General features: G+C 53.0%; 2 protein-coding genes across 2 annotated transcripts; both read right to left on the reverse strand.

The window, feature by feature from the left end:
- Window positions 1–7,389: 7,389 nt before the first annotated feature.
- Window positions 7,390–13,748, reverse strand: Ffar3 (free fatty acid receptor 3). The gene is made up of 2 exons (XM_046448078.2): window positions 10,001–13,748; window positions 7,390–9,773 (listed from the first exon to the last, which is right to left on the reverse strand). The coding sequence occupies exon 2, from the start codon at window positions 9,760–9,762 to the stop codon at window positions 8,788–8,790; it is 975 nt and encodes a 324-aa protein (XP_046304034.1). The 5' UTR covers window positions 9,763–9,773; window positions 10,001–13,748; the 3' UTR covers window positions 7,390–8,787.
- Window positions 12,905–15,336, reverse strand: Ffar1 (free fatty acid receptor 1). The gene is made up of 2 exons (XM_046448080.2): window positions 15,236–15,336; window positions 12,905–14,942 (listed from the first exon to the last, which is right to left on the reverse strand). Exon 2 carries the CDS (start codon window positions 14,666–14,668, stop codon window positions 13,766–13,768), a length of 903 nt encoding a protein of 300 aa, XP_046304036.1. The 5' UTR covers window positions 14,669–14,942; window positions 15,236–15,336; the 3' UTR covers window positions 12,905–13,765.
- Between the last annotated feature and the right edge of the window lie 2,661 nt (window positions 15,337–17,997).

The raw sequence follows: 17,997 nt of genomic DNA on the forward strand, positions 1-17,997 counted from the left end.
CAGATGCTTGGGAGAGGGTGGAGAGCATGAGAAAACCAGGGCTGAGCCTGAGGAGGCCCTCCCAGGGCAGGGGCAGGAAGAAGGGCCACGCCTGAGTCGGAGGATCAGCGACCTGGAGTCTGGGCGCTCCCTTCCCGGCCTGGCCTGTGTCCTCCAGATACTTCCCCGGTGGGTGAGGGAGAGGGTCCTCAGAGGAGGGCCGCAGGGGTGGCAGGGACCTCCCAATGAGAACGAGGGACTGGTAAAAGCATTGTAGAAAGTCAGAAGGTCCCAGCAACTGCTGCAGCCGTGCTCTGCCTAAGGATGGGGACCCATTCTGAGAAACGTGGCCAGTTGGTTTCATTGTTGTGTGAACAGCCCAGAGAGAACTTCCACAAACCTCAGTGGTCCCGGCCAGTTGCTCCATGTAACCTCTTGATGTCAGCAAACACGAGATGCAGGAGGCTGTGAGGGTAACAGAGCAGATTGTTTTGCAGTAAACATTTTTAAAAAAATAGATAGGAGCCCATTAAAAGTGTGGCATGACACATACACAAACCAGCAGCAGAGTCACCTATTTTGATTGCCAAGCGTGATAGACGGCACGGAACTGTGTGTGCTCTGCTTTTATGTGACAGGTCATGCCGCAGATTTGTCAACACCGGCATCAGCACAAATGTGAGTGGCACGTCGCATTCTTATGTCACTATAGCCATGATGTCACTAGCTGATAGGAACCCACCATAACCTCATGGATCTCCATCATCCATGTGATCCGGCATGGACTGAAGTGTCACTAATGTGACTGGCGCATGCCTGTATGTGTTTTCACCTCTGGGCCAAAGTATCTCTGAGCTGAGCTTATGGCAAAATCCCACCCCCCCATCCCACCCCCATGTACCTTCCCCACCCAGGCACAGCATCTGGGGACTCCTTGACCTCCACTGCCAAAGGCCACAACCTGAGAGCCTAGAAGCCCATCCAATACTTGGACATTTTGAATTTGTTTTCAGCTTGTAAGAATGTAAGATTCCAAAAACAGCAATGACAACTGGAGTTTCAGCTTGAAAATTTGGCAGATGCAATAGTCCTGTGGCCCACAGCCCCCTCAGTGACAAGTCACAGTGGAATGACTCTCCTGTTCACCACAGCTCCACCACTCTGTTGGGTTCTCCAGCACCAGGATAAGCTCTGGTTGCCCTCTACCACCTGTCCGCACCCTGGCTTCTACCCTTGGGTGGAACCTGCAAGATCCCTGCGCAGTCACGACTTCTGCAGAGTGACACAGACAAAGCAGAGCCCTTCTGGCCTTGACCTTGTTATGTACCTGTCTATTTTGCACATGGAGGTGAGATGACGCAATTTTTCAAACTCAGCCCTGCTGAGGCTTTCTTTTCATAAAATATAGCGCCTTCATTTGAAGCTCACTGTGCAATACGACTAGCCTTGCGATGTGACCCCCTCCATAATCAAGTTACTGAGCATTTCCACCACCCTAATGTGCCCCTGGGGACCTTCACATTCAGTCTCCTCCTCCTCTCTCAACCCCGCACCCTGACAACCATGGTCTGCTTTCTGTCAGAAGCTACCCTGGGAATCAAAAGGTCAGCCCGACAACGCACCAGGAGAAGCCCTGGCCCCACGATCCCAGCGCAGTCTCACGAGAGTGTTGCGGGGGGGGGAGTGGGGGGGCAGCGGCACTCCTGCAAATAAATCATTTGATTGATTGTTTTTCCAAGAGTAAGCCCCGGGGAGTTCTTTTAATGAAGATTTTAAAGGAGACTTTCGAGGTGTCAGAGAACCGTATTGTAAGCACAGAGAACAATGAGGGGAGGGGGGACCAGGGAGCAGCAAGCCCCTGATTGAGTGCATTCGCTGTAGGTAATAACCAGGGCTCTCAGGAAAGCAAACCCTGTCTTCAGATGAGCATCGTGGGTGTCATGGTCACTCTGTGGGTGAGAAGACTGGGCAGGGTGACTCTCCTGCTTCTAAGAACTCTGAACAGAGAGAGCTGCCCTCCTGCAGAACATGCGTGACTCGTGACCCCCCAGCCCCCTGTTTGTCCCTCTGTTGTTTCTGTGGCATCCAAGATCCCATAATAAGCATGAGAAGCTTTACCTATAAAAGTGCAAGTTGCAATCAAGTCTGCAGGTCAGATGGTGTTTGACCTTAGAAAGGGTCCTGTCTGCTGTGTCCATGTAGCTTTAGCCAGACGGCCATCAAATGTCCCCTCCTGAATGAAGGGAGTCCTGGCGTCTTGGTACCAGAGCTAGTGACTGGAACCATAAGACGCTCCCCTGAGTTCAGTCATAACAGGTAAGGCAGACATTAAGATGACCCAGCCAGATGTGGTGGTGCCCGCCTGTCATCCCAGCAGCTTAGGAGGCTGAGGCAGGAGGATTTCGAGTTCAAGGGCAGCCTCAGCAAATTAGCAAGACCCTGTCTCAAAATAAAAGAGGGCGGAGGATGTGGCCCAGTGGTAAAGTGCCCCCTGGGTTTAATCCCCCACAGATCCTACAAAGCAATCAGGCAGAGTTTAGACACCAGGTAAGTTCGGATAGGATGCAGGATAACCAAAATACAGGCTGATCAGCTGATTTATTAGAGTTAGGATGCATTTGACTGCAAGTGAGAGAATATGTGGCAATAGAGAGTCAACCAACCACAGGGTCATTTATTGATGGTGAGTTTGGAGGTAGGTGGTCCCAGCTCAACAATGTCCAGGGCCCAGACCCTTTCCACTTTTCTGCTCTGCCACCCTTAGTTAGATGCTTCCTTATGGCTCCAATGTGGCTGCTGCAGCTCCAAGTATCACGTCCTTTCATAAAAGCTTCCAAGTCAGGAAGGAAGAGAGTAGCTCCTTTCAGACCTCTCTCTTTTATGAGATGGAGAAAAAAACTTTCCCAGAGTCTATCATCCCACTCCAGGAGACTTCTTGACATTTTGAGGGCTAGAATTGGGTCCCATGTACATCCTGAGACCAGTCACCAGGAAAGAGGATCAAGATGGTCACGGTAAGTGCCCATCCAGCTTTGATCCCTGAGGCTGGAGCATGTGTCTTATTTGGTTGTCTCTGTACCCTTCTAGGCAGTAAAATCAATCTCTTCCCCAAATCCCTCTCCTCTCCACCTTGCTGTCACGCAGGTGAACTCTGCGTCTCCCCTCCTCAGCCAACTTGACGAGCTTCCGCTCCCCCTGTCCCATTCTTTCTCCAGATGTGACCCCAGCATCCCTTTCCCAGAGCTCAGGCCACCATCTTTAATGGTTTTTTACCCCCATGTGGAGATGATCTTTCAGAACTTCCTCAAAGGGAAGTCAGCAGGCTTCTCACAGATTTTAAGAAGTTTTAGAGACCACAACTACCTGAATTTCTTGGGACTTTTTTTTTTTTAACCCAGAGGGGTCATGTTGCCAGAGAGGTCAAAAGTTGGCCACTTTCTCACTATTTCTTTCTCTTTGTTTCCCCACCCGGACTCTTATCTCCCACTTCCAATTCTCCTCTCCCAGAATCTGTGGCCTGACTTTCGGCCACCTTCCTACTGTCACTGATGCCCTGTTTCCTCTTTTTGATGATTCTTATAACAGCTGCTGCAGACTCCTGGGCCCCTCCCTGCCACCTCTGCTGGCCCTGACCTTGTCTTGTCCTTGCCTCCTTCCTGGGGTCCAGCTGAAACAGAGCCACCTCTTCTGTTCTGCGTCGCAGTGTCCCCTGTCCCGCCTGGCACTTACGCAGACCCGGAGGCCCTTTGCAGAATCCTCCCCAGGCTCAGGTCACCGTGAGCCAGGGGACAAGGCAGCGCCCACCCACCCCCTCGTTCCTGCTCTGCCCTCTTCCGATGCAGGGAGGTTGAACAGTCAGAGGCTGTCGGACAGGTAACCTGCGAGGATCGGGCCATTCACAGTCTTCAGTCGGGATGGGTTGAGCCATCTCTGCCGGTTTTTAACAACTTTGTGGGTAGCCTTCCTGGGTACCTGGTCACATTGGTGATTTCTAATTCCCCGTCACCTCCCCACTGCTGTCAAAGCTGGGAGGCAGAGGCTTTCACAATAGCCTCAGATAAAATAAAATATTTGGGAATCGATCTAACGGTGAAAGACCTCTACAGTGGAAAACTACAGAACACTAAAGAAAGAACTTGAAGAAGACCTTAGAAGACGGAAAGATCTCCCATGTTCTTGGATAGACAGAATTAATACGATGAAAATGGCCATATACCAAAAGTGCCATACAGATTTAATGTAATTCCTATTAAAATTCCAATGTTGTTCATAGAAATAGAAAAGGCAGGTATCACTACAATGATGCAGCCACATTCATGTATAAGCAGCTCAATTCACAATAGCTAAACTGTGGAACCAACCTGAGTGCCCTTCAACAGATGAATGGATAAAGAAAATGTGGTACATATATACAATGGAATATTACTCAACCACAAAGAAGAACGAAATTATGGCATTTGCCAGTGAATGGCTGGAACTGGACACTATTATGCTAAGTGAAATAAGCCAGTTGCAAAAAAACAAAGGCTGAATGTTCTCTCTGATAAGTGGATACTAACACACAGTGGGGCAGGCGATTAGAAGTTCATTGGATTAGACAAAGGGGAATGAGGGGAAGGGACAGGGGATGGGAACAGGAAGGACAGTGGAATGATCAGACATAACTTTCCTATGTTCTGATATGAATACACGGCCAGTGTAACTCCACTTCATATACAACCACAAAAGTGGGAAGTTAGATGCCATGTATATATAGTATGTCAAAATATATTCTACTGTCATGTATAATTAAAAAGAACAAATAAATCATTTTTATAAATAAATAAAAGCTAGGATGGCCAGGCACAGTGGGGCACACCTGTAATCCCAGCAGCTTTGGAGGCTAAGGTAGGAGGATTGTAAATTCAAAGTCAGCCTCAGCAATTTAGGGAGGCTGTAAGCAACTTAACAAGATCCTGTCTCAAAACTGAAAAAAAAAAAAAAAAAAAAGATGGGACTTGAGCTGGGCTCCGTGGCACACACCTGTAATCCCAGCAGCTTGGGAAGCTGAGGCAGGAGGATCGTGAGTTCAAAGCCAGCCTCAGCAACATCAAGGTGCTAAGCAACTCAGTGAGACCCTGTCTCTAAATAAAACACAAAATAGGGCTGGGGATGTGGCTCAGTGGTTGAGTGCCTCTAGTACCCGCCCCCCCCCAAAAAAAAAAAAAGATTTCCATAGGGACTGGGGATGTAGCACAGTGGTAGAGCACTTGCTTAGCATGCAAGGGGCCTTGGGTTCAATCCCCAACGCTGCAAGAAAAAAAAAAAAAGAAAAGAAAAAAGAAAAAAGTTCCAGGTGAGTCAGACCTCTGCGGCCACCCCTACGCCATCCCACTGAAACCCATGCAGAACAGACTCAATAAAAACTGGGATGGAGATGGGTCATGTCTTGTCTTCCTTTTGTCCTCTGGATTGCGCTGTCTGAGGTTTTGTCGAAGGAGGATATTTCCCCCCGGGGCAGCTCTTGTAAACCTTTAAAGACGTGCATAGTTAATTAACAAAATTATATATAAATAGAAACCTAAGTCTCTGATTCAGAGAAGCAGGCTGTCAACCTGCTGGAGCTTGAGATAATTGCAAACCCATGATTCTATCTTTATCCTTATTTTGTATTTCACAAAGAAATATGGCTCTGAGTCAGCTTCTCAGTCTGACTCCCGGTGGCCTCTTTACCCACATCCTGGCTTTGCTTTGAGCTCAGCAAACACTGCTCCGTTTACATCTGGCTCCACCTTTATCTCCAATTCTGCAGTAACCCTGGCTTTCCTTTGGGGAGGTGGCCCCACTTCTCCGGGGGTGTGAGCTCCCCTGCAGTCTCACTTGGTTGGCTGTGAGATGGGCTTCCTCAGCCTCCTGGTGGAGACTGTTTCTCTAGCCCCTGCCTTCTCAGCAGCATCCTCCAAAAGGAGGAAGAGGAAGCAGTCTTGGAAGATCTGTGTCCTTCCAAAGGGCCACAACACATAAACTGATATGCAGTGTGTTTGCTGCAAAACCCAAGCAGGAGAAAGAAATATAACCAAGCCAGCTTCCTCGCAGCTAGAATGTGGGTCCTCTCTGTCTAGGGAGATCCAATCTGGATGACTCCGAGTGAGGGAGATGTAGAAGGGCTTAGGCAGCCAGGACAAGGTGGCCAGTGAGGAGGCTGGGGACAGGGCCAGAACAAAGGGGCATGGAGAGGGTCTTCTGATGAGGTCAGCTTCCTGCTTGATGGAAGTGCTGGGGGCACAAGCAGGGGACCCAAATCAGATGGACACTTCTGTACGCCTTCCCTTAAGTGGGGAATCCAATAGAAAAACTAAAACAGATGCATGGACAGAGGGGCACCAATCAAAAATAGTGAGGAGCCTGTGGCCAGGGGAGGAGATAGGAAAGGAGGAAATTCCAAAGGCCACCCAAGTCAAAGCTGCCCCCCTGGACTCCTGGCTCCAGGGCCCCTCCTCTTGGGGAAGTCTGTGACTGTTGCTTTGGCCGTTAGCCCGATGCCGGCTTGTGACCTCTGTGTCTGGCTTTTCAGTTCTTCGCTGAGCAGAGACAAGGAACCCAGCGCCCCTGGATGGTAACATTAGCATCTCCCCAGAACCTCCGCCCTTGCTGCGTCCCCTCCCCCACGGGCAATTCACTGTTTGCCCTACCAGCGGGAAAGCTTTGCTGCTGTCACCCATGGACACTCCACTGTCATCTCCCTCCCCCACTCACATGGTCCAGAATCCACCCTCCGTCCCCAGAGTGGCCCCCTTTCCCTTAACCACCCCCTCACACAACCCAGACGATCGCCCCAAACTCCGATGACCGAACCTCCCGGCACCCGAGTTCTTCACGGGCACAGACGCAGTTGGGGAGATGCCAGGTGAGGATGGAGGGCAAGCAAAGCCAGTGACCCTGCCTCTAACTCCTCACCAGAAGCCCAGGGGAAGGAGTTCTTCGCTGTTCTTCGCGGCTTTCTTCAGAATGTGAGGTTTTCAACTTGTTCCCAGCTTTGGGTCCGAATTATCCATTCAGGGGTCACAGGACTCATGACACCTTTGATTTCTTTCAGAGCCAGGTGGACCCAGGTTTGCATCACCTTGTTAGCAGCCGCTGTGGCAGAATGCCCTGGGCCACACGGGTGACAGCGTACACCTTCCTCTCCCTATCCAAACCCAGCCCCCGCCCACACCCAGTCCTCATTCTCCTGGGAGGAAAGCGAACATTTTTTTCTTAATATTTATTTTTTATGTGTAGATGGACACAACACAATGCCTTTATTTTTATGTGGTGCTGAGGATCGAACCCGGGTCCCACCCGTGCTAGGCGAGTGCTCTACCACTGAGCCACAATCCCAGCCCCGAAAAAGCGAACATTTTTTAACAATGGTATTGAAATCCCTGAAGTTCTGAGCTCAACCATCTACCCCTAGTAGGTGATCAATAAATGCTTTGGCAATAAGACTGAGTACAAACAGGCGCCAACGTTTCTCTGGTTGCCCTGCGGGGAAGGGAGGCCTGACCAGCTGTTTCTCATGTGTCACCCCTCAGTGCAGAGCGAAAACTTGCACGATGACCACATCTCAGCAAAAACAGCTTTTAAGAAGGTCCATCTATGTTTGTCACCATCTGAAGTCAACTGTGCTAATGACCTTAATTAATTAATAATTATTATTATTTTTTGCACGTATTTCTTTCCTGGGAGGAGAATGGACCTGCACAGAGAACAGACCTGCTTTGCCTCTGATTTTGTCTCTCCTTGGGGCCTGTTTACTTTTTTCCTACTTTTTATACCGAGTTCCCCAACTTTGGAAGTTGGCCTGAGCCAGGTCACTGCAGACTGACCCACAGCTGAAGGAAGGATGCAGAGTGGGCTGGGGGTTTAGGTTTTGGAGTCCAATTTCCAGTCCTCCTCCAGTCACGCACTAGGCTAGCTCTGCCATCTCAGGGGAATACTTGGCCTCTCTGGGCTGGTTCCCTGCTCTGCCAAATGGTGATAATGTCGTCCCCACCGTGTGGCTATTGAGGAGGTAATGGATCCAGCCAGCTCCTAAGATGGTTCACTATTATTTTTCTTTTCCCTGACCCAGAGCCTCGGCCAGAGGCATCCTGTCGTCTAGTTCTTTCCCTTTGGAGTCTGGGTGTTGATGCTTCCATTCACCACGTGAGAAAAAAGGAGAATAAAGAGAGACCATTCTCTTTTGCTCGCTACCAATTTATTTGGGTGACTTTTCTCTGTCATGGTTCACAAACCGTCCCTGAAGATCTGAATTCTTTGAGCACTGGGAACTTTCCGGTACAGCCCACCGAGGGCAGGTTGCTCCCCACCCCTGGGGCCTGTCTGCTCCCTTCCCGACCTGAAGAGTGAACTCCTCCCTCTCCCCTCTCCTGGCGCCAGGCTGCTCCCTCTGACCCTGGGCACCACTCTTTCCTCCTTTTCCCTCAGAAAGACACAGGAATTGGCCTGTTGCTGTCAGGGCTGGGGGCGGGGGGGGGGGCGACGCTGGGGGAGGTCATTTTCTTCCAGAGAAGTCTCGGATCCTGACAACTTCCCAGAGTCAAATCCAGAGCAGATGGGAGAACCGGAAGAGGCAAAAATCAGGAGCTGGCTTCTCTGAGCACATCCCTAAGGGGGCAGGGTGTCTGCTCTGCCCCTGAGCCATATCCAGTCGTCCTGTCACGGCATGGCATGGTCCTGCCCTGGGGACATGGATCTGCTGCACCTCCCTGCCCCAGAGGACCACACTCTCAGCCCAGACCTTGGGGCTACCTGTTCCCTAGCCTTCCTGGAGTCTGTCCCTGCTCTCTAGGTCGGACAGTCCTGCACCTGCCCCTCTCCTCCACCCTTGACCTTCAACTCCACGCTAACCTCCAGCCTCCAAGGGCTGCAGCCGCCCATCAGCCTCCTCAGCAGCTCCTGGAAATCGGCTTGGAACCTAGAGGATGAGAAATAGTAGACAAGGGGGTCCACGCAGGAATTCAGGGTGCTGAGGAGCAGCACGTAACTCCTCCAGGTGGGGCTCTGACCCTCGAGGTAGCCCACCAGGTGGGACATGTTGTAGGGCCCGAAGCACACGAGGAAGTTGAGCAGCGTGGCCACCACGAGCCCCACCACCCTCCTGCGCCTGCGCCGGCTGGTCCCCCTGCTGAGGATCCACACGAGGCGACTGTAGCAGAAACCGCTGATGAGCAGGGGCACCCCAAAAAGAATCACGGCCATCTCCAGCCGGACGGGCAGCAAAAAGGCCAGCTGGTCCTCCTGGAATTCCAGGTAGCAGGTCCCGTTGGATCCCTGGCTGTGGGATTGATCCCCAGAGAATTCAACGACGTAGACCACGCTGCAGTGAGAAGCCGCCAGGAGCCAGCAGATGCCACTGACCAGGGTAGCCTGGCCCAGCCTCGGCCGAGTCTTGTACCATATCGGGTAGGCCACGCTCAGGAAGCGCTCAGTGCTCACGGCTGCCAGGAAGAGGGATGTGAGATAGATGCTGGTGAAGAAGAGGAACCCGGACAGGGGGCAGAGGATGAAGGGCAGCGGCCAGCGCATGCCACTGGCCGCCTCCACCATGCGGAACGGCAGGAAGAGCAGCAGGAGCAGGTCCGAGAGGGTCATGTTGAGCAGGAGAATGTCCACCGCCACCGGGCGGCGCCGCAGCTTGCCCACGAAGATCACCAGGGCCACCAGGTTGAGCGGGAGCCCCACAAGGAAGGAGAAGAGGTACACAGAGAAGTACAGCCAGTGGTTTCCCGGGAAGAAGAACCTGTCTGGGCTTGTCTCCATGGTCACAGCCACTGGTAAGAGGGGGAGAGGTGAGTGCAGGAGTCCAGGGAGGGGTCTTTCTGTCCCTCACCCATCAGCCAGGAACTCTGTCACCAATGCCAGCCCCACCCCCACCGTAGCACAGCCCCACATACTTTTCCAGGCAGGATCAGCCAGCCTGCCTCCGGGGACCTGCCCTTTCTTCTGTCACTCCCCCAGCACAGAAAGCACCCAGGTGCTCCTCCAGCACCGTGCTCACCTGCTTCTTTGAAGATGCAAGCCCCCCGCTGCAAGTCACCTTGCTCTCCTCTCCAGAACAAGTGCTCTGAGCTCTTTATCTGGCAGAAATGCTAAAGACCTAGCAGTGCCCGTGACGTCACTCACTGTGGAACACGAGCACAAAAGATGCCTTGAGCTCTGTTCCCAGGGCTGTGTCCCTATGCAAAAAAGAAGAGCAAATTCCACCACGGGCCTCCTCCTGAGCAGCCTCAGCCGGGATGTCCCGTCCAGGCCCATGCTCCGATGACGCCGTGGTCCTCTCTCCTCTTTTCCACTTGATTTTGGTCTGTTTTCTCTAAGAATGGCACTTCTCCAGTTTGCCTTGTAAGGGCAGGAAGTGTGATGTGATGATGGAGGGCTGGGCTCTGGAACTGGCTTTGTGACTCGCCAACTTTGTGATTTGGGGCAAGTGTCCCCCTTCTGTGTCCCCTTTCTCATCTCGAAAACAGGGATGGTTATAGAAACAGAGTCACAGATTAAAACATGAACACAGGCCAGGTGCCTCCAATGGAACCTGGAACTGTCCCTGCCACAGTCCCTGTCATGATGCAGGCTTGACGATGATGATGATGATGATGATGATGATGACGAAGACGATGGTCACAGAGGTGGCCAGGCTGCTACCGGCTTCATCCTGGTGGGCACGAGATCCATAGCAGGCCCTCTGTTCCTTAGGGTATCACTGCTTTATCTCACTGTGTGAAATCCTTCAGCCTCTCCACGGAAGTGACTTGCTCCAGGGCATAAACCTCATTAAGTATGACCACCAGGGTTCAAAGTCAAGTTCTCTCTGGCTTCAGAGATAATGCATTTATTCACTTAAATACTGAGGGAGCACAATGTGATGCCATTTCACACCCATTAGGGTGACTATCATCCAAAAGTCAGACAGTTCCAAGCACTGAGCAGCCCAGGGGAGGAAACCAGGGCTCTCATCTGTTGCTGGTGCAGCCACTTTGGAAAGCAATTTGGCAGTTTCTTAAAAAGTTACCCTAAGGCCCCACAGTCCCACTGCAGATATTTACTTAGGAGAAATGGAGCCCCCTGTGCACAAAATCTTGCTCCTGAATGTTCCTACAAAGAGTGGAAACATCACGGGCTGTCCGTCAACCTGTGAACGGATAAACAGACGGACACATCCGCACAATGGCATTCTATTTGGCGATGACAAGGAATGAACCACACACTGTGGCCAGGGTGAACCTCAAAACCACCATGCTGAGAGTGGCAAGCAGACATAAGAGACCACACCACACGTGATTCCATTTATAAGAAACGTCTAGAAGAGAGACTTTTTTAGAGACAGAAAGTGGATCAGCAGTTGCCTGGGGGCTGAGGGAGGAAAGGATTAATTGTAAATTAATTGTAATAAATTGTAAATTAATTGAGCTTGAGAGATCTTATGGGGTGGGGAGCAGGGTGATGACAGCACCCTGAAGTCAATTTACTAAAGATCATTGCCTTGGAGGCTTGGCAGGGGTGCCTTTTATATGCAAATGATATCTCAAGTTGTTAAAGATACAGCCCTGAACAAAGTTTTAGTTGTGGTGTCCTAACATCTGGTGAGGAGCCAAACGAAGAGGGAAGTTTGATGAAGACATCAATACCTGAGAGGTACAGAAGGGAGAGGGGAACAGGAAGGGAAGGAGGAGGTACTGGAATTTGAATCAGAACAAGATATATTCCATGTCGGGTGTGGTGGCACACGCCTGTAATCCCAGCAGCTCGGGAAGCTGAGGCAGGAGGATTACAAGTTCAAAGCCAGTCTCAGCAAAAGTGAGGCACTAAGCAACTCAGTGAGACCCTGTCTCTAAATAAAATACAAAGTAGGGCTGGGGATGTGGCTCAGTGGTTGAGTGCCCCTGAGTTCAATCCCTGGTACCATCCCCACAAAAAAAAAAAGATACATATTCCATGCATGTATAATTATGTCAAATACATCCTACTGCTGTGTATAACTAAAAAGAATCAATTTAAAAAGAAAGATGCAGAGAGACATCTCAGAGAACATGCCAGAAGAAAGGCTGATATATAACTCGACCTCCTGGGCTCAAGGTGAACAGAGGAAACTGGGGCAAGTCCTGCAGGGCCTCACAGGACCAGGCAGGAACTGCATTCTCCCCCAAGTGGGAAGAAGCACGGGTCGCTGGGAGCAGCGGCCCAGCACCTCGCTGATGCTCCAGAGCAGCGAGACTACAAGGCTGTCCCTGGCACTGTGAGGGTGGGCAGAGGGGCCTCCTGGGCTGGAGTTGGGGTTTTTACTAAAATTTGCTGATGTCCCCCCTGCACAGGGACCGAGTTTATTTCTGACTTTGGTAAAAAGTTATTTAACCTCTCTAGCCTGTTTCCATATTTATAAGATAGGGTTCTAGAACATTCTTTGGAGAGCTATTATGGGCATTTATTCTTTCATTCAGCAAACATTTATGGAGTGCCTGTGATGTGCCCATCGCTCTTCTAGACACCTGTAGACACTGAAGCGTGCCAAGAGACCATTGGGATAGCCCAGTTTGTACATGGCAGCCACATAGCCCCATAGGGGCTCTATGAACATCGGTGGCATTATTGAACAAATTTGATTCCCATCCCTCCCCTCATTAGAGCAGATGCCCAGGTCTTCTACAGCTACTTTTCTCTGTCTTCCCCCTTGAGGGCCACTCTTTACCCTTCCCAAAATGGGTCACCAATACAGGTATTATCCTGACACTCCAGGTTTTCCCCTGACCCTCAGGGGAGCCTGCTTGGAAAGATCACATCGGACTCATCCCTCTTCTTTGCTATAAGCCTTGGGCAAGTTTCCTTGGGCCAGATGTGATACACCTGGCCCCAACAGAGGCTACCCCATGCAGGCCTTCTGAGCCAAGCGGATAAGGCACCCTTTTGGGGGAGTGCCACCCTGCACCAAGGGGCGCTACTGGAGGAGCAGGTGGTGTCTTTGTTGAAATTAAAATGAGAGGCTCCTTCCCTTGATTGGAAGCAAGGCAGGCACACGGCTTAGTGAGCCCAGCACGGGCTAGTAGTCAGTGTGTGTCCCCTCTGCCTGTCGCCCCTGTGCAATGTCACCTGGCTAAATCCAAGGGTTGTGTGATCTGGACACCGTGGCATATACCTTGGTCCCAGCTTCTTGGGAGGCTGAGACAGGAGGATCGGTTGAGCACCAGAGTTCAAGGACAGAGTTCAAGGCCAGCCTGGGCAACAGAGCAGACCCTGCCTCTTAAAAAATAAAGGGAGTGGGAGGGTCGTGTGAGGATAAAATGAGAAAATGCTCATTATAAAGCACTGGGCATGGTGGCTGACTTGTGCCCCTTCTCACCAAGCATCTTTTCTGGGCCAGCTTCCCATTCACAGTGCGAATGCTGCCCCCTTGTGAGTTCCAAGTGGTATGGCAGCCTCATTATCTTGGCTAGTGCCTCCATCTCTTCTTTAGAAATTAAAATGTTCTTTCCTCACAAATGGCTGCAGGGTAGCATTGCACGGTGGTGTTCCTCCGGATTAGAAGCCAGACGTCATCCTCCTAGTGGGCAGGAAGGACGCGAGGAGTGAGGCAGAGGCAGGAGGCAAGCTGACTGTGGAGGTACCAGCCCCTGGCCTCCACTCCTCTCTCTGGACGGGGTGTTGTCCTCTCCAGGTTTAGCTCTTCCCACACGTGGCGCTGGGGATGGCTCCTGGCAAGGCTGCCCAGCAGTTCTGATGGGGCAGCCCTGACATGGGGCCTGGAGAAGCCCCTTTCTCCCAGCAGAAGCTGCTATTTCTGGAATGTTCCTCCTTGCATTCTTGCCATACACACCGTCCCACGGCCAGGACCTGCTCCCAGGTAGCCAGTCACCAGTGGATTGAGCACCACACTCCAGGCCCCTGTGATGAGCCCCAGTTTTCGCCACTGGGCCCCCATGTCGGGGCGCAGGAAGCCGGCCACGTTGGAGGCGTTGTAGGGCCCCAAGCAGAGTAGCAGCGTGAGCAGGGCCCCACCGGCCACCCAGGCTGCCCTGACCTTCCGCCTGTGGCTCAGGCCCGAGTGGGCCAGGGCCCGGAGGCAGCCCACATAAGAGAACGCGGTGATGATCAGGGGCACAAAGAAGAGCAGGAGGGAGAGACTGAGGCGGGCGGGGCCGGCAGACGCCGGGTCCCAGGCCTCCAGGCAGACGGGGGAGCCGTTGGCCACTCTGTTGATGCCCAGGGAGCTGGTGGTGTTGTCCAGCCAACCTCCCGGAGCCTCCAACCCCAAGACCAGCCCCAGATGACAGAGGACGAGGGCCCATATCACCACGCAGACGCCCCAGGAGTAGCGCGGCCGCCGGAGGGCTTGGTAGCCCAGGGGGAAGGCTGCGCCCAGGTAGCGGCCGGCGCTCAGAGCAGCCAGGAAGCCCCCGCCAGCGTAGAGCGGGGCGAAGTGGACCAGGGAAAAGGCAGGGCACAGCTGGACCGGCAGAGGCCAAGTCCCCGAGGCCAGGGCCTCCACGGCCTTCAGGGGCAGAGAGATGGCCAGCAGGAGGTCAGAGCAGCCCAGGTGGAGGGCGTAGACCAGGCTGGGAGTGAGGCGGTGCCGGGCGTGGGAAGCCGCGCTTCTGATGGCCAGGACATTGAGCGGGAAGCCCAGGGCAAAGGCGGCCACATACAGGGCGAAGGACAGCTGCGGAGGCAGGCTCATGAGGCAGCCGCTCCTGCACTCCGCTTGGTCCCACTTGGTCTTCAGATCGCGACCAGAGAGCTGGCTTCGGCGCTGCCTGGGGTGAGGCAGAGGAAACCGAGGCCGCTGAAGGAGGTGGCAGCCAGGCAGCCGTGGAGCCAGGATCAGCAGCAAGGACTCAGCTGTCTTTCCACCATGTCACCTCTTGCAAAGAAGAGGACAGCGGTGTGGTAACAGGAAAAAACAGCCAGGCATGCAGTCAAGGAGGATGGGCGGCCTCTGGCTCCCTTAGGCTCTGGGGAGGGAAGGGATTTAGAGAGGTCAGAGTGGCTTCCTTGGGGATGGGTCCCACTCCTGAGATCACTCCCTGCCAGTGGGGAGCCCGCAGGGCAGGTGCAGAGGTGAGGGAGGACCCTGGGCTTGGATATGAGCTACAGGGAGCAGAGGAGGTCCCCAGGGGAGAGCCCAGGGTAAGCCAGATCCCATCCATGTCATGGGGGAGGAACTTAGCAGATCTCAGGGGACACCCCAGGCAGGGGACCTGGGGGATCATTGGTGAGAAGAGGAGCCACAGAAAGAGGGACTCACCTCTTGGTACTGCCAGATGTCTCTGAGGCTCAGGAGTCCCCTCACTGGGTTGCCGGAGGATGCCCGGGATGGGCAGTGAGCTGGAAGAGAGGAGGGCGGGGTGGCAGGGCCATTAGCCTCAGGCACTAGCAGCTTGGGTGAGCAGCTAATGGGGCATCCCGGGCTGGAGCGAGGCTGGACTGCCAGAGGCGAGGGGCTAAGAAGGGAGCCAGGATAGGAAGGGGCTTTTTTCTGAGTGATGCATGTGTAGCCGAAATCGTGGGGGTCCACCAGAGGACAGCTTTATGCCTAGCCACTGATGGCTCAAACTGCCCCAGGGGCTACGTCTTCCCCAGTGCAGGAGGAACACTTGGGCCAGGCCCCTGCCTTATTGGCTCATTCCAAGTGACTTTAGTCACCAACCCATTGGTGTGCAGCAATTTATGTTGGGATGTCAAAAGCGTCATTCCAAGGGAGAGCTTACCCTGGCTGTGGGCATGCTCCCTCTCCTTCTCTCCCTAGCTTCATGACAGCAGCTGCTGACCTTTGCAGTGCTGGTAAAAGACAGGAGAAGAAAGAAGAGACAAGCAGAGTCCGTGTGGTGGGCACTGGAGTAACTGGGCTGTGGCCTCAGCTCAGCCTCTCTGGACAGCGAGGATGTCCAGGCCGATTCCTCCCCAGGTTGCTTGGGTAGGGACATTGGACGGTGCTCCCTGGGGACAGGAGTTAGCTCCAGCAGGTTGCTTAGCTTGCTTTTCTCAACCCTGGGGAAAATGCCTCCCCATGGAGGTCATCTTGACCTTCCAGAAAAATCTCCTAAGCAAGACTTAAAATGGCTCCAGTCTGGCTCTCTCTCAAATGTGGTCCACATCTGGTCAGTGGAAAAGAAGGCTCTCAGTCTCTCTGATTCTCTGACCATGCCTGCACCTCTTCATCTGTCTCTGTCTCTTTCTGCCTCAACTTCTCAGCTTCAGTTTTCTTAAGGGTGTGTGGTAGTCTCCAGGCCACCATGCCCCTTCCAAATCCCCCGTCCAAATAATGTGTCCTCTCACCAGGCTGCAGGAGTGAGCAGCATGGGGTTCTCAGCACATCAACAACTCCCTCCAGAAGAATTATCCAACTTCCTTTTTAGACCTCAGATTCTTTTTTTTTTTTTCCTTTTGAGCGGGTACCAGGAATTGAACTCAGGGGCACTTGACCACTGAGCTGCATCCCCAGCCCTATTTTTTATTTCACTTAGAGACAGGGTCTCACTGAGTTGCTGAGTGCCTGGCTGTTGCCGAGGCTGGCTTTGAACTTGCCGTCTCAGCCTTCCCAGCCGCTGGGATTACAGGCCTGCGGCTCTGTGCCTGGCTTAGACCTCACATCTTGCTTGCACCTCTCCAATCCTTCATCTGTGGCAAGGGGCCTCACTTTGAATGGAGAAGAACGTGCCACCGACTGCTTAGTATTTTATCTTTGGCAAATACTGAGAAATGGACAGAAAGGAGAAAAGAATCAAGAGTGCCATTTTACCTCCTGGGACAACTATTTAGGAGAAAAGCAGAGCTCTAGGGGAGACGTGGGGTCTTCCAGATCTCTGCTTAGCCCCCCATCACCTGGCTGCTGGGGCCACTGCCCTGCGCCACTCCTCAGCGGGCCTTCCTCCATCTCTCCCCCCAAACCCACCCCCTCTCCCCCTCCATATCCATCTTGCATTGTGTAAATCCGGAGCCTCTGTGATTCTGCCACATCACATTTGCTGGCCCCTCTGCTAGAAGGCTGGCCTCAGGAGGGCAAAGATTCTGGGCTGCTTTGTCCATTGTGTGGCACCCTGCAGGGGCTCCGGGCACTGGGAGGACGGTAAAACCCAACCCGGGCGGGGGTGGGGTGGGGGTGGGGTGCCTGTGTTCTGGAGTCCCTGGCCGCCTGCTCTTCACGCCTCAACAATGCCTGTTGACAGTCCCATCTCATGGTCAATGGGTCATGAAGTAGGTTTATGTCAGCAGCTGGGCTCAGGGACAGGAGGGAAAGGCTCCCGGTGGTTGCCAGGGAGCCTGAGCCAGGCTTGGTGAGGCCCAGGGCTGCCTTCAGCTCCCTCCAGGTGACTCCGCCCTGAAAAGCTTTGGGGTCCCTAGACTAGACGGAAAGTCCCCAAGGCTGGAAGTGTGTCTTTTTTGCACCCCAACAACCGCCTCTGTGCTGGTGTTCAGTGAATGTCTGCTGCAGGAATGGATGAATGGTCAAATGACACTGGACCTAATCGGGGGGCACAGAAACCCCAAAACGCTCCTTCTTTCATTTCAACAGTTCTTGAAGTCCCACTGTCCTCCAGAAAAGTTAACGATGCTCACAAGAAATCAAACTAGCAGCAAAGAGGGCTTAAGGCAGGGGAGGATCCATGCATTGAGTGAGTGGAGATGGGAGGGGGGACCCGAAAGGAAGGTGGGACGTACTATGTGCCAGGAACTGTATGTCCATCTCGTTGGTGGTTGGTTCGCCACCTGCTCCAGCCTTCTGAGCAGAATGGGTCTTAGTCCTGTGGTAAGCAGGTAAATGGGTGAAGAGAACTCAACCTGAGAAGTGACAAGGGGACTGAGGACAGTGACTGCGAAGTGTTGTCTTTTGACAAGTATGTCCCTGAACAGAGAACTGGTGGGGTGACAGTGAAGGACAGGAGAACTGTGCGGCTTCTCCTGGCAGCTGGCCTTTGGGAGGTTCCGCAACTGCGGGTTGTGAAAGAACTTGGTAGATCCCCTTCTTAGAATAGCTGTGAGTAACGAATCGGCTTCCCCCACTTTTTT

This window comes from Marmota monax, unplaced genomic scaffold, assembly GCF_021218885.2.
Source record: "Marmota monax isolate L192 unplaced genomic scaffold, Marmota_monax_Labrador192_F-V1.1 WCK01_AAM20220418_F8-fsc00101, whole genome shotgun sequence".
NCBI lineage: Eukaryota > Metazoa > Chordata > Mammalia > Rodentia > Sciuridae > Marmota > Marmota monax.

Bases quoted from the DNA above. Each gene is read 5' to 3' on its own strand.
- Ffar3 (XM_046448078.2), bottom strand. From the start codon at position 9,762: ATGGAGACAAGCCCAGACAGGTTCTTCTTCCCGGGAAACCACTGGCTG.
- Ffar1 (XM_046448080.2), bottom strand. From the start codon at position 14,668: ATGAGCCTGCCTCCGCAGCTGTCCTTCGCCCTGTATGTGGCCGCCTTT.